The sequence below is a fragment of the Tympanuchus pallidicinctus genome, unplaced genomic scaffold (assembly GCF_026119805.1).
Source record: "Tympanuchus pallidicinctus isolate F22 unplaced genomic scaffold, pur_lepc_1.0 scaffold52, whole genome shotgun sequence".
Taxonomy (NCBI): Eukaryota; Metazoa; Chordata; class Aves; order Galliformes; family Phasianidae; genus Tympanuchus; species Tympanuchus pallidicinctus.
In genome coordinates, this window is record NW_026294772.1 from 93,945 (window position 1) to 107,463 (window position 13,519).

At 44.9% G+C, this 13,519-nt stretch overlaps 1 protein-coding gene across 1 annotated transcript; it reads right to left on the bottom strand.

The window, feature by feature from the left end:
* Nucleotides 1–434: 434 nt before the first annotated feature.
* LOC128091829 (butyrophilin subfamily 1 member A1-like) lies at nucleotides 435–12,233 on the bottom strand. The gene is made up of 13 exons (XM_052705192.1): nucleotides 12,001–12,233; nucleotides 9,918–10,060; nucleotides 9,353–9,406; nucleotides 7,146–7,190; nucleotides 6,948–6,965; nucleotides 5,309–5,374; nucleotides 5,130–5,150; nucleotides 4,743–4,763; nucleotides 4,443–4,463; nucleotides 3,440–3,484; nucleotides 3,241–3,261; nucleotides 1,835–1,861; nucleotides 435–1,116 (listed from the first exon to the last, which is right to left on the bottom strand). The coding sequence occupies exons 2-13, from the start codon at nucleotides 10,018–10,020 to the stop codon at nucleotides 554–556; spliced, it is 1,005 nt and encodes a 334-aa protein (XP_052561152.1). The 5' UTR covers nucleotides 10,021–10,060; nucleotides 12,001–12,233; the 3' UTR covers nucleotides 435–553.
* Nucleotides 12,234–13,519: the final 1,286 nt, after the last annotated feature.

A 13,519-nucleotide genomic window follows, 5' to 3' on the forward strand; every position in this document is an offset into this window, starting at 1 on the left:
GACTTTCTGCAGAAAGAAACACTGATGGAAAGTCAGTCAGGTTGTTTTCAGTAGGCACTTTGTTTTTGCAACTGATATACAAGGATCTGCCATGACTGGTGATCATCTAGTATCAGAAGTCAGAGGTATTCTTAAGCAGCGTGGTTTCAGCTCATCAGAAAGCTCTCCCACGCTAGGACACTAGCCAACTTTTGCACATAAATGTCATGAATATTTCCTGTGATGACCAGTGCACAGAAAAAGAATTCATGCTCTTCCTCACATCTGATGGAATGATCTCTACACAGCCATATATGCATAAAACAGTTCCTGTGCTTAGAAAACACTTGTGTAGGTTCATAGAAACACCTGGAGACTCTCTCTACCCATTGACTAGGAGGCCTGAAGTGAGAGATTTCCTGCAGAAAATGGCTCACAGAAGACTTAGCAAGCAATGGTGAAAGAATTTTATATTTCAACTTGGTGGCACAAAGCATGGGGCTGAATGTAGTGTACTCGGACCTCAGACTCACTTTTCAGTCATTAATTAACTGTACATTTTCACTTCAATCATTCACTTGTCATCATCATCAAACCCCCATGCAATTCTTAGAGGCTCAGTGTCAGAATTGGTTGCAGATGAACCTGTTGAGAAGAAGGGAAAAAGCTTCACATTCTGGCTGTGATAATTAACAAAGCTAAAAGCATACATCATTTTTTTCTGATGAACATTGAAGAATGACAACTTCTTGGATGAGATGTCCAGGAAGATCCCAATCTTCTGTGGTCTGCCACTCACAGTTAAACGGGTCCAGGGATCCGAGTGGGCCCAATACTCTTGCCCATCTGCTAAACCTATGACCCAGAAACCATTCTCTGGGGACAGAGCCACTGTCTCTTTCCGAGTCACAGTCTCCTGGGCAACACCCAAGCTCCAGTTGAGCTTCTTTCCAACATCCACTTCCCAATAATGTCTCCCCGATGTGTAACCTTCTTTTGCCAACAGAAAAGTGTGGGAATCAAATCTCTCCTCCTTGCTGGGCACTTTTCTGATCACACCGGTGTCTGTTACACTCTTCCCATCTTCAGACACTTGCAGTCTAGGATGAGCTGTGTCAGCATCGAGGGTGACATCAACTGCAATAACAAGGCAACTTCTTAAGTACTAAATAACAAGAGGTCGACTGCTTTGAGACTTCCTGTTGGTTGAACCAATGAATATGGATTTATTCCCCTGCCTTGCCTTGATCTCCACTCTGACAGGCCCTAGGAAATTTTATGCCCAGGATACCACCAACTTCCGGCAACCCAAGTCATCTCCCTTCACCTTTGTGTCTCATCTGTGACTGAAAGACACCAGCATGCAACAATGGCATGCAACACAAAGGAAAAGTGTAAGGAGATTATAAGCTTTTGACTAAGGAATCGTTCAACAGTAAGGAAAAGACAATAAGAGCCCTGCTTTGGAACACAGCTCCTCTTTGGACAAAACCAGAATCACAAAATCTTCTTGCAAGGGAACGAGGAATAATTCCATTCACCAACGCTGCATGATAAATTCAGCAGGTTTGTGTGCACTTAGCAGTCGTATTGCTCTAGATGAACACCCTGAAACAAACCACCTTCTTATACAGATCAAACCTCTAATTTTACAGAAGAAACAATTCTGTTATATATCCCAGAAGAACAGAAATCACTGAAACATTTATAGGCCAGCAAATGGATAACTAAAGGATTCAAAATCAGTTCTTTCTCTTGTGCTGTTACTTACAGAACAGGAGGCCTGAGAACAAATGGTTACTCAAGAGCTATATCAAAGCTTTAAGAGGTGGGATTCAGAATGTATTTTACTTACCTTTATGCCTTTGTGCACGCAATAAGTCTACAGGAAAAAAAAAAAGGAAGAAAAATGTTTTCAGGAAATCTAGTCTCCAGTGACTTAACAGCCCACGCTACTGGCAGACAATCAAGTACTTCTGTTACTGCTTGCCTGTTCTGCATGTAAGAAGGCCATTTTATGATTATCATCTTCCATGACAAAGGACAAGAATATTTGAAACCAGGAAAACATCAGCTGATTACACAGAAGTGTGTTATACTTAAACAGTAAGTTCAAAACTTCCACACAACTAAAAGGAAGAGACAAAACCTACTGTGTCTGTGACAGAGCCCAGAGAGTCTACTTCTCTGGAGATACTCAAAAGCCACAAGGACGTTTTTCTGTGCAACCTATAATAGGAAACCTGCTTTAGCAAGAGGACTGGGTGACCTAGAGGTGTCCTTTGTAAGCCACACAGTTCTGTGATTCTGAAATCAGTTTTGAAAATAATCAGAAGCTGCAGAAGAGAACAGCCCAGGAGATGAGGAGAAACACATCCAGGTGAAGTCCTCCCTTCAATCTTGGTTTTGCAACATGAGCACTCGAGGACATTCAACACTTAACATTCACTAAACAGATTCTGAGAGAGTGCTGAAAGGCAAAGACAACACAAACAGTAACTCCACAGTTAGGCTGAGGAAACACTTCCAAAACAAGCAGATAAAAATACATTACGCAAGTGGTCCACACTCCTCAAAAGTAACATACAACATTCACACTGGCCACCACAAAGCAATGAAGTCCTGAACAATAAGAGAAAATCCATGTGGTTTGGATGATATTCTTGAGACCAACCCAGGAGATGACAAGCACCAGTTGGAACACTGAGAACTGGGGAGGTGGGAGGCTCAATCATAGACCTGTCTGGAGACACTTGGCATTGCAGGAATAGCCCTCTTTGCTATCCCCAAGGCCTTATCCCAATAGAAAATGCCTGAGGGCAGGCTGAGGGATTCAGATTTATTTGCACTGAGGTTCTCTGCCCAATCAATGCAGTCAGCGCAGAAAAAGACACAATGTCAGTAAAAAATGCAAGGGTCCCACAGTACTGCTTGCTTGGATTTCTCAACCCAGCAAGGAAAAACACAGGGTTCAGGAGGTGCCTTGCCTCATGCCGTGCCATACTGGCCCACACACCCCTCACACTAGAGCCAGAATAATTTCACCACTCAAAGCGTCACTGTCAACCACAGGAGAACAGGCTGTCAGGGGCCAACCATCACTACCCTTTGAGTCGTTGCCATGCCTCAATTCTCCATTCTCCATTCTCATTTGCTCCAAAAACTCCTCCAACACACATCGCCATCACCAGCACAACACCATGACAAATAAACCTGAATATTGGTGGAAGGGATGGCTTGCCAGGCTACAGTCCCACTCACCATTCTCCTTCTTCAGAGTCTCTGCAGAATGATAAGGAGGAAGGGGGAAAAACCTGGGTTAGCACTCTATCACTCACAAATGCTTGGAAACAGTGTGGGACGCCTTCAACAAGGCACCCTCACGCTACATAAACACAGTTGTTTTGCTTGAGATTCCTCAAGCACAGAAGCATTGGGACATTACGTTGCATAAGCTCACCTTTCTCTGCATCCTCCTGTGCTCTGCCTTGCTTCAGGAGCTCCTCTGAAAAATACGTGTGGGGAGAAGGAAAAGACCTCAGCATCTGTCCCAGCAAGGAGGCAATGCCAACCGATGGTAAAAGGTCCCCATGAGCTCTGGGCACAGCAACACCAGAGCTGCAGTGCTGACACAGTCCAACAGCCCTCCATGCTGCTCCCCACGTCTCACGGATGTGGTCCATGCACTACCAAACGTGGAATATCCCACCCCCACAAGAACAACCCCACACCTGCTTTTCTACACCACACAAGCAGCTCTACCAGGCCTCCGTGTGCATCACTGAGGGTGGAATTCCATTCCCACGCGGCCACTTGTTGCCACAAGCTACTGAGTTATGGACTGACACTGCAACAGGGCTCTGGGAATCTAACACTGGCAACTCCTGAGCATTAGTAATCCAAAGCGTAAAAGAACATTCCAGCAGTCCTGCTCATTCATGAATGTGTCAGGGAACAGCCCAGGAGACCAAGGTTAGCAAAGCCCAAGAGAATTCATCTTGCCCCTTGGGTCTTTGTCCCATCGTCACACAGCTGCATAACACCATTAAGATACAGCTACCAAGCTACATCTGACATTGTCCTGAAAGGGAAGCAAACCATTAGCAGAACCTCCCCAGCTGCACTGCTCAGCTTCCACTCCAATTTTGAGTTTACCAAAGCCATTGAGGAAACGGCAAGGAGCCCAAACTTCCCCGTGGATGACAGTTCCTTTCTTTTGGGATACAGGTCATCACAAGGTAATTAACTCAAACTTCACTCAGCAGCACTGCCACCCACTCTTCAAACTGCCTCCACATCTGAACAAGGTCCCAAAAGTTTACAGAACTTTCCATCAGTTCTGATATTTGTAACATGTGGGTGAAAGCAGCTGAGGTGAAGCAGGTCTTTAGCCAAAACCTTCTTCAGCCATCACAGTCCCAGTGCCAGCACTCAAGGATATTACTCTATTAACATTCACTTACCAATCTGCTCTTGACATTGTGCTGAAAGGCAAAGACACCATGATGAGAAGCTCCAGAGTTGGGCTGCAGAGCCAGACACTCAAAACAAAGCTCCCAAATGCATTGTAGCACTGGCCAGAGGACACAGCCCTGGCTAAGCCAAAGCTGAAGAACACCAGCTGGAACAGGGAGAGTGGGGTAGAGGCCGACTCAGTCGTGCACACGTGTGGGGACACCTGGTATGGCTGATATAGCCCTCGTCACCATCTCCAAGACCTTATCCCCAATCGGGAGCGCATGTGGGCAAGCACAAGGACTCACCATACTTGGCACGGAGCTCCTCTGCACAGTCACCGCAGCCACCACAAAACAAAACAACAAGTTAGGCCCAAGAACCTCATGTCCCAGGGGGACTTCCCACACTTGCCAGTAGCAACAGGTTTCCCTAGAGGGACTTTGGCTCACACCCCGATATACCGACACTCAACTCCCCCACCATCTGATTTGGAACAATGCCACCAACACCAGCCACCACTCAAACAGCAGCAGACAGGGCTGCTCAGGGCTCCGGCCTTCCCACTCCACCCTCTCCAGCTCATCTCTTCCAAACACTCCAACGCACACATTGCCATCAGCAGCACAACACCATGGCAAATAAACCTGAATATTGGTGGAAGGGATGGCTTGCCAGGCTACAGTCCCACTCACCATTCTCCTTCTTCAGAGTCTCTGCAGAAAGATAAGGAGGAAGGGGGAAACACCTGGGTTAGCACCCTATTGCTCACTATCACTTCATGGGAACAGTGTGGGACGCCTTCAACGGCACCCTCACGCTACATAAACACAGTTGTTTTGCTCGAGATTCCTCAAGCACAGAAGCATTGGGCCATTACGTTGCATAAGCTCACCTTTCTCTGCATCCTCCTGTGCTCTGCCTTGCTTCAGGAGCACCTCTGAAAAATACGTGTGGGGAGAAGGAAAAGACCTCAGCATCTGTCCCAGCAAGGAGGCAATGCCAACCGATGGTAAAAGGTCCCCATGAGCTCTGGGCACAGCAGCACCCAGCTGCAGTGCTGACACAGTCCAATGGCCCTCCATGCTGCTCCCCACGTCTCACGGATGTGGTCCATGCACTACCAAACGTGGAATATCCCACCCCCACAAGAACATCCCCACACCTGCTTTTCTACACCACACAAGCAGCTCTACCAGGCCTCCGTGTGCATCACTGAGGGTGGAATTCCATTCCCACGTGGCCACTTGTTGCCACAAGCTACTGAGTTATGGACTGACACTGCAACAGGGCTCTGGGAATCTAACACTGGCAACTCCTGAGCATTAGTAATCCAAAGCATAGAAGAACTCTGTCTTCCCTCCACACACTTCCTTTTGCACACTCTTGTCTTGGCAGGCTCAATCACAGATCTGTCTGTAGATACTTGGCATTGCTGGAATAGTCCTCTCATCTATCCCCAAGCCCTTATCCCAACACAAATTGACTGAAGTCAGCAGAGGGACTCACTATACTTGGCACAGAGCTGCCCAAGCTGCCCAATCAAAGCATCCAGAGCAGAAAAATTCACAACGTCAGTTACAAATCCAGATGTCCCAGAGCACTGCTCACTTGGATTTTCCAACCCAGCAAGGATCAACATAGGATTTTGGAGGTGCCTTGGCTCATGCCACGTTATGCCACCCAACTTACCCCTCACACACTAGAGCCAGAATAATTTCACCACTCCTTGCTACAGCATCAAAGACAGATGACTGGGTTGCCAGGGGCCTGGCCATCTGTAGCCTTTGAATTGCAGCCATCCCTCCACAGCTCTTTCTATGCATTCTCATTTGCTTCAAAAACTCCTCCATGCACAACACCATCACCAGCAGCACAACAACATGACAAATAAACTTGAATATTGGTGGAAGGGATGGCTTGCCAGGCTACAGTCCCACTCACCATTCTCCTTCTTCAGACTTGCTGCAGAAAGTCAGAGAGGAAGGGGGAAACACCTTACTTAGCACCCCAGCATCGACAAAGGCTCTGGGAACAGGATGGGAAGCCCTTCATTGCAAATGCCTGAGGGTGAGCAGAAATACTCACCATACTTGGCACAGAGCTCCTCTGCCCAGTCCAAGAAGTCACCAAAAAAGGAAGAATCCAAGTCAGGTCCAGACCCGCAAAGGTCCCAGGGTGCTGCCCGTTGGAGTTGCCCACCCCAGCCATGCACAACAAATGCCTCTGGCAGGGAATTGGCTCAAGTCCATTCACACTCCTCCTCATAAACCTCTCATTCTGAATGATCACAAGTCACCTGCTCCAACCATCACTTCCCCCTGGCACACAAGACTCATCCGGGCCCACGCTCTCCATCCTGCCACCCCATCTCTGCTTTCTCTGAGCAGTCCTTTTTACACCCTCATCTCCTCCAAAGTCTCCACCAAACTCATTACAACCTCCAACAGAACCGCACATGCCAACAGTCTGCCAAGCAGTTGGGTTGGCAGGAGTGAGACAGCTCTACTCACCAATCTTCTTCAGGGTCTCTGCAAGAAGAAAAGAGGAAAGGATGGAAATGTTGCTCAGCACTACATCGTCCAGAAAGACTTGGGAAGAAGTATGGGAATCCCTCAACAAAGCACACTCACAATGAAGGTGTAGACCTACAGTATTCGTGAGAACACTCATGCACAGTGCCACTGGGGCACTACCCTGCGTGCACTCACCTTTCTGTGCATCCTCCCCTGCTCTTCTTTGTGCATGGAGCTCCTCTAAAAAAGGGACACAGATATTGATGAGAGTAATCGGGACACCTTTCTTAGCAACCCATTCCCTACAACTTTAGGGAAAAGGATGGGATGCCTTCAGCATGGCACACTCATCCTCCACCAACCCCTTACTTAGTCAGGGTTTTCCCATGCATGGTGGCTTTGAGGTAACACCTACATCACATCTCAATTGCCCTTTCTTTCCGGTTCAGACCAAGACTTAAACCTCACAGTCCCCTGTTTGCTCTGTCATGGCATATACTGTACCTTGGGCTGCTTGCTCTCAATGTCCAGTGCTTAAAATCTTGACACAGGAAAAATGCCACTGAGAAAGAAGCCCAGCCAATATATGAGTCCTAATATCATAAGCACATCCTCCCATCTATACCAAATGCACAATAGGGCACAGAAGAGACCTGAGGCCATGGAGAGAACAAACCTTTGCACATTCCTCATTCTAATATGGAACTCACTCCATGGCCATTCTTCGTTATTACACCATCAACACACACACTGATTTTTCTCTCGCTGTGTGCTAAAATGAAAATACATGAAAAACAGCACCTCAATGGTTCCTTACTTCTAAGGGAATGGTAGTCAATTTCCCTGGAGTTTTTTCCATAGTTGTTCCACCTCACCTGTTATATCTGCATTTATTAGTGTGTATTCTGGCCAGTTTGTGAACTGTGGTCTCCTGCCACAAATTTCTACAGACCCTGACAAATGTGTACTGTAGCAGAACAGCCTTGCCTCAGAGATGAGGACAGCCATTCTGAGCTCTCACTTCAGTCCACCAAATGAACATATGTCCCACATACTCACTGTAAACCAATCCACTCACTCTACTGCATTCTTCCTTCTTTGGTCTGTGATATCTGACACTCATAAGGACCTTTCCTAACAAAGGACTGGACATTTTCTAGAGGAAGGGAAAGTCTGTGTGCAGCTGTATACCTGCATTCCTTATATTACTTTGGATCTTCGTCCCTCAGTGAGGTCTTTTGGGACAGTGGTTAGAAGGGAAGTAGCAAAAGCTTTTCCCAGCGCCATGGTTGCAATACTATTTTAGATCTCTTCTCAGGAAGGTCCATCTTAAAAGCATACTCCTTAAAACTTCGATATGTATCAACCCTGCAATTTGCCAGAAACTGAGACATATATCCCAACTAACTGCTATCAAGTCGTCTCACACCTGAATGTGAAATACACATCTGTACTTAAAAGAAAAAAAAAAAAAATCAAGAAAACTCAGTTGTGTCAATGAATGGATGCCAGAGGATCATTTGGAAAATCTGTAGTACAAATGCTAAAAATGGAACTACACTGTTACCGTCATGACAGACCTAAAAACATGGAATGTTATGGCCCCAAAGAAGTCAGATTTGCATTCTTTTTTTTTTTTTTTTCACATTTATACAAAATCATGCAGGTCTTGCTTCATATGAAATGCCCCAGAGGCTTTCTTAGTGTTCTTCAGCATCATTGGCATTCTCAACAAGCAGAAACCATATTCTCTCTTCTGCTGCACACAGGAGACAATTTTTTCTTTTCTCCAGGTAAGAGTAATCTTGTCAAACTATATAATTCCAATTTCAATTAAAATATTTGCACATGAAAATTGGTTTTGGTGAACTCTGCACATTGGGAAGGAAAAATGGGAGTGTGAAAAGATACCCAATTCATAACATCTGAACAGACAGATGCCCAGTTAATAAGGAATGTTTCTGTAGTTCAATACTAAGCCAGAAAAGAATAAATAAAAAGGAAATAAAATAAATAAGAGGAAAGATGAGACAATGAAAAAGGTATTTCATTTGAGAAAACCAACTTCCGAATGTCTTGGTGCTAGAAACACAAAGGACTGGAGAGGCAAAGGACAACATTGTTCTGTGAAGGTGAGGGAAGATGTTGATTTTGGAAGATGGAAAGCTATGGGGTGCATCTGGAAGGTGGAAGCCACTCCTGAGTGAATTCATTAACAAAAAGATTCTCTTGAAGGAATCCAGAGCTGTGAGTTTCTTGGAAAGGATGAGTTATCTCCAACATAGGATGTCTGTGCCACTTGGGAGGACAACAGAAGGTTGGAAATTCTGGATGAGAAGGCTATCAAAATTTCTCTGCTACGAACTGTAAACTGGGGGCTCTGGCATGGTGGAATAGCTTACCTATTGCAATAATGAAGCAAAAGAGATAAAGAATCCAGAGCCAGTCGTGGTTTCCTAAGAAAGGGAGAAAAAGCAATTTTTTTTTTTAAATGACAAACAATTTATTGCAGTGTAATACAGGTGTAGAGTGGCAGTGGAAGTCATCTAATCTGTGCCATTTGGACGTGGTTAACAGAAGAACATTTTTTAAAATAATTACTCATCTGGGAGAGTGATGAGGACCACAAAATATTTTAAAGAAAGCTTAGACATAGTACTGAAGTTTTTGTATTATACCACTTCTTAAACACCCTGGAGATAAATGAGGAAGGAAGTATCTGGGAATTAATGCAGGAAAATAAAAGGTGCTTTTCTCCTCCTTTTTTTTTTTTTTTTTTTTTTTTCCTTTTGAGAGAGAGAGAGAGAAACTGAGAGAAACTGAGAGAAACGGGAACTAGAACACAGTTCCTGCCTATTCCATAGCTTCTGCTTTCTTCATTTCACTGATTCTACTGATCTTACATATCTTACTTATTTATATTTTACAACTGAACTGAATAACTGGATAGAATACGTTTTGTCTTACCTGTAAGCCACAATGCAGTAAGAAAACATGTTGGAATACTCAAGAACAGGACTTCCCTCATATTTCTTGGGCGCACACGCGATAAAACTTCCCAAACTGTCATGTTGGGCAAGTTGTTTATAATCCTCCTGGAAAAGGCTGACCTGATATGAGAAAAAATAAGAATTCCTGATAGGAACGAAACATAAGCAAACGAATATTCCTGAAACAGAATCACATTCTTTAGCAAGGCATTGAGGTCTTCATTGCTCTTTAGCATGTAGAGTGGGAAATATTCAGTACATTTTTGGATGATAGTCATCCAAAGTGCAAAACGTGTGGTTTGAACAGAGAACTTGAATAAAGAAAATGCCATAAGACTCATTTGGGCCTTTCCCACCACCTCAAGTTCCACCATTTTCCAATAGACAGTGAAGAAGCAATAAAAAAGAAACAATCTGAAAAAAAGAAACAAAAATGGAACAACCATGTCATTTAGTAGAGCTCTCTGTGGATGTATTACTTACCAGCTGAATTGCTATTCCCTTACATTATTCTTACCAAAACTCAGACCACACCATGGGCCCCACCAAGGGTTTAAGAAGATTAAAATTCTGATGACATATTGTTGTATTTTCCTTCTTGGCCTTGGAATGGCAAAGCATTTAGGCCACCTGAAAGTGATTGTCAAGCATGAACTTCTCAGCCACAGAACTGCTCTACAGAACAACTACATCTCCTGAGGCCAAAGTTTGGCAATTTCAAGCAGGAAATACTTTTTTGCTTCTAAACAGTGCAAACAAAATATACAGCCCTTAGAATACATGGAGTTTTTCCCTCATCATAACTGCTGGTGATCTGAGTTTGGCATTAACTACAGACTCCCTTTTTTGTCTCCGCTGAAGGGATTCTTGCAGCTCCATACTATCCTAGGAGGAAATCCACAAGCAAGATGGGCAGCACAGGCAGAGTCTCAATACCTTCCCTCTGGCTGCATCCTGTAATCCCTGGGGTTCTTTTTGGCACTAAGAATTGGGTTGGTCACATGGTGCTCTCAGTTTTGTCACTGTCAGTGTCTTAAGTGCAATAACGATCCTGTAAAGTGCCTTAATGACCCTGAGCACTCTCATCTCCAGCCATGCTTTCTACCCATTGCTTTTGGAAATTCAAGCTTGTGCCATGGACTGCAGCCCTGTTCCAAGCTCTTTCTTCTTGACAGACCTTGGACCTGTGCTGTAGGTAGCTTGGGTCCTGGGCAGAACCTTGAACCTTGAACCTTGAACCCAGATTGAAGCTCACTGCCAGTCCTGTTCTTACACTGCCAGGCTCTCATGCTACGCATGGGCTGCAATGCGTCACATGCTCGTGTTGGCTTCATTTACAAAATGGAGCTGTGCTTCATGCTTCCTCACCTACCTTGATTCTGCAATGTTGTGTCATGTTCTGGTGCAAGATTCTCAGAGCAAGGAGCCAGTGGTGACTGAACTACCAGCAGCCACTCCTTTCTTGCAGCTCCTCTCATAGTCTCACTAAGCCCATCACCCTGTCTCCCAGCATGCCCCACTCCTTATATCTATGGTTATGTTATCTTGCACCTGCGATCTATCTTTACTGCCACGAGTTTGTACTCTTGTCCTCTTTCAATGAAAAGTGTAAGTGAAGTGCTGAAGTGTAGTAAAAGTACATTAGGGCAATAAAGCTGAGTGTTGTAAGGAAGAACCAGAGGTATACACCATTACTCATAAGAGTACAGACTTCAATTTAAATGCACAGAGGAGAAAAGGGAGACAATGCAAATATCCACAACACCACTGAGGATACTAATCAACCAACAAGCATGTCAGAATAACGCATTCCCAATTAATTCCTTCATGTTGTTTCACCAAGCACCAAAACCGTACACAGCTGCATGCTAAAAATGATTAACTATATACAGACAAGCACACTGATCCACCTTTCGATTGCATGTTTGCACTTACCAATTCTTTGTAAAGTTTATATGTATTTCCAGAGTAGTAGTCCAATGAATAAAACTGCAGTAGAAGTCTCACAACATTTGATTAACTTATATAAATATTCTGAGGCTTAGTTATCAGATACTCACTCTTTAATTTTGTTGAAATGTACTCTTCTTTATTCCTTATCAGTACTGCACTCCCAACACGTCTTGTGAAGTAGTAAATAGAACACAGTTAGCCAAAATAGTAGCTAAGTTATATTATCTTGCTGTATTCATTATGTGTCTTTTCTAGCATTAAAAAGTCTCGTGCTCTTACCTATCAGTAGCCTCTAGACCAGTTGTTAAAGAAAACAATACCACGAAGAAAGAAAATGTCTCAAGTCACAGGCTGAAGTGGGTGGAGCAATTCTATGCAAATAGGAAAATGATAAAGAAATGCCTCTCACTTGCTGGAAAACGAAACCAAGATTTTCTTTCTGTGTGTTGTGTGCTTTTGGCAAGGATCTAGCAGCCAAGGGGACTCAGGTGTGAGCTCATGGTAGCTGATACGGTTCTGTGTTTTGGATTTAGGATGTGAATAATGGTGATACAACACCAGTATTTTTGTTGCTGCAGAACAGTGCTTACATTGGGTCACAGACATTTCAACTTCCCTCACTGTCCTCCAGCAATGAGCTGGGGAAGCAGAAAGTGTTGGGAGTCTTCCCAGAGCCCTAAAGTCCCTTTTGATCACCCAAGAACTTCTTTTGCCCACCTCTTCATTTACAACGTGGAAAACCAGTAACGGATAATAATCAGAGGGCTTAACGAGAAGAGTGATGTTCCTGGTGACACCTCTCACCCAGGCAGCACACCTCCATCTGGGACGGATCCGAGTGGCGAATCAGTCCCTTTGTTCCCCTCACAAGGGAGTCCCCTATGACAACATTTCTTTTTTTCCTGACTCATGTTGTAGCAAAACAGGGAGCAGACTGACTAGCCTTGGGCAACCTCTCCTGCACAGATCGACTTTCACCAACATCCACATCCCCCAGTACCTCCAGCTCCAGAGCCTCATACCTGTTATGTAAGGACACCTGGGAAGGTGATACAGGCTGAGGGGCAGTCAGCTTGCTGCCCTAAACAGGGACTTGTTTCCATCCCTCATCTTTGAGGTCGCCTCTTCCCACCTGACTGATGATTCCCCACTGCTTGAGGAGCATCTCCCCCACACCCTTCCCGTAGGGATGGCAGAGTGCAACTCCACCAATCGATCCCCTTCCCACAATCCCAGATGCTGCTCAGCCTTTCTGCTTCCTCCTTTAGCTCTACCATCAGGCTGAGCAGATCATTCAGCTGCTCACGCCACACACAGTTGGTATCCTGGATGCCCTCCTGTAGCAGTAACAGGGCCAGGCATTCTCTGCAGCCTGAGACGTGAACTGTGGCATGGATATTCATGTTTCCTGTCTGAGCACAGACATTCCACATTCCTTTTAGCAGCAGCTCACTGCTGTGTGGTGACCATGACTGCACCTTGGTGTGTCCAGAGGGCAACGGCCTGTTAAGTGACCTGTTAAGTGCTAAGTGCTAGCCCTCCTCCTATATGGCAGCTCCTCCAAAGCAGCTAACCTCAGTGATCAAGTTCATGGTGTTTTCTGTCCATGGGAAAAAGTTTCAGATT

Excerpts from the sequence above, each read along its gene's own strand:
- LOC128091829 (XM_052705192.1), bottom strand. The coding sequence starts at position 10,020 with ATGACAGTTTGGGAAGTTTTATCGCGTGTGCGCCCAAGAAATATGAGG. Across the intron at positions 3,485-4,442 it reads ACAATGTCAAGAGCAGATTG|AGGAGCTCCTGAAGCAAGGC; the intron begins GTAAGTGAATGT and ends CGTATTTTTCAG. Across the intron at positions 3,262-3,439 it reads ACAGGAGGATGCAGAGAAAG|AGACTCTGAAGAAGGAGAAT; the intron begins GTGAGCTTATGC and ends ATCATTCTGCAG.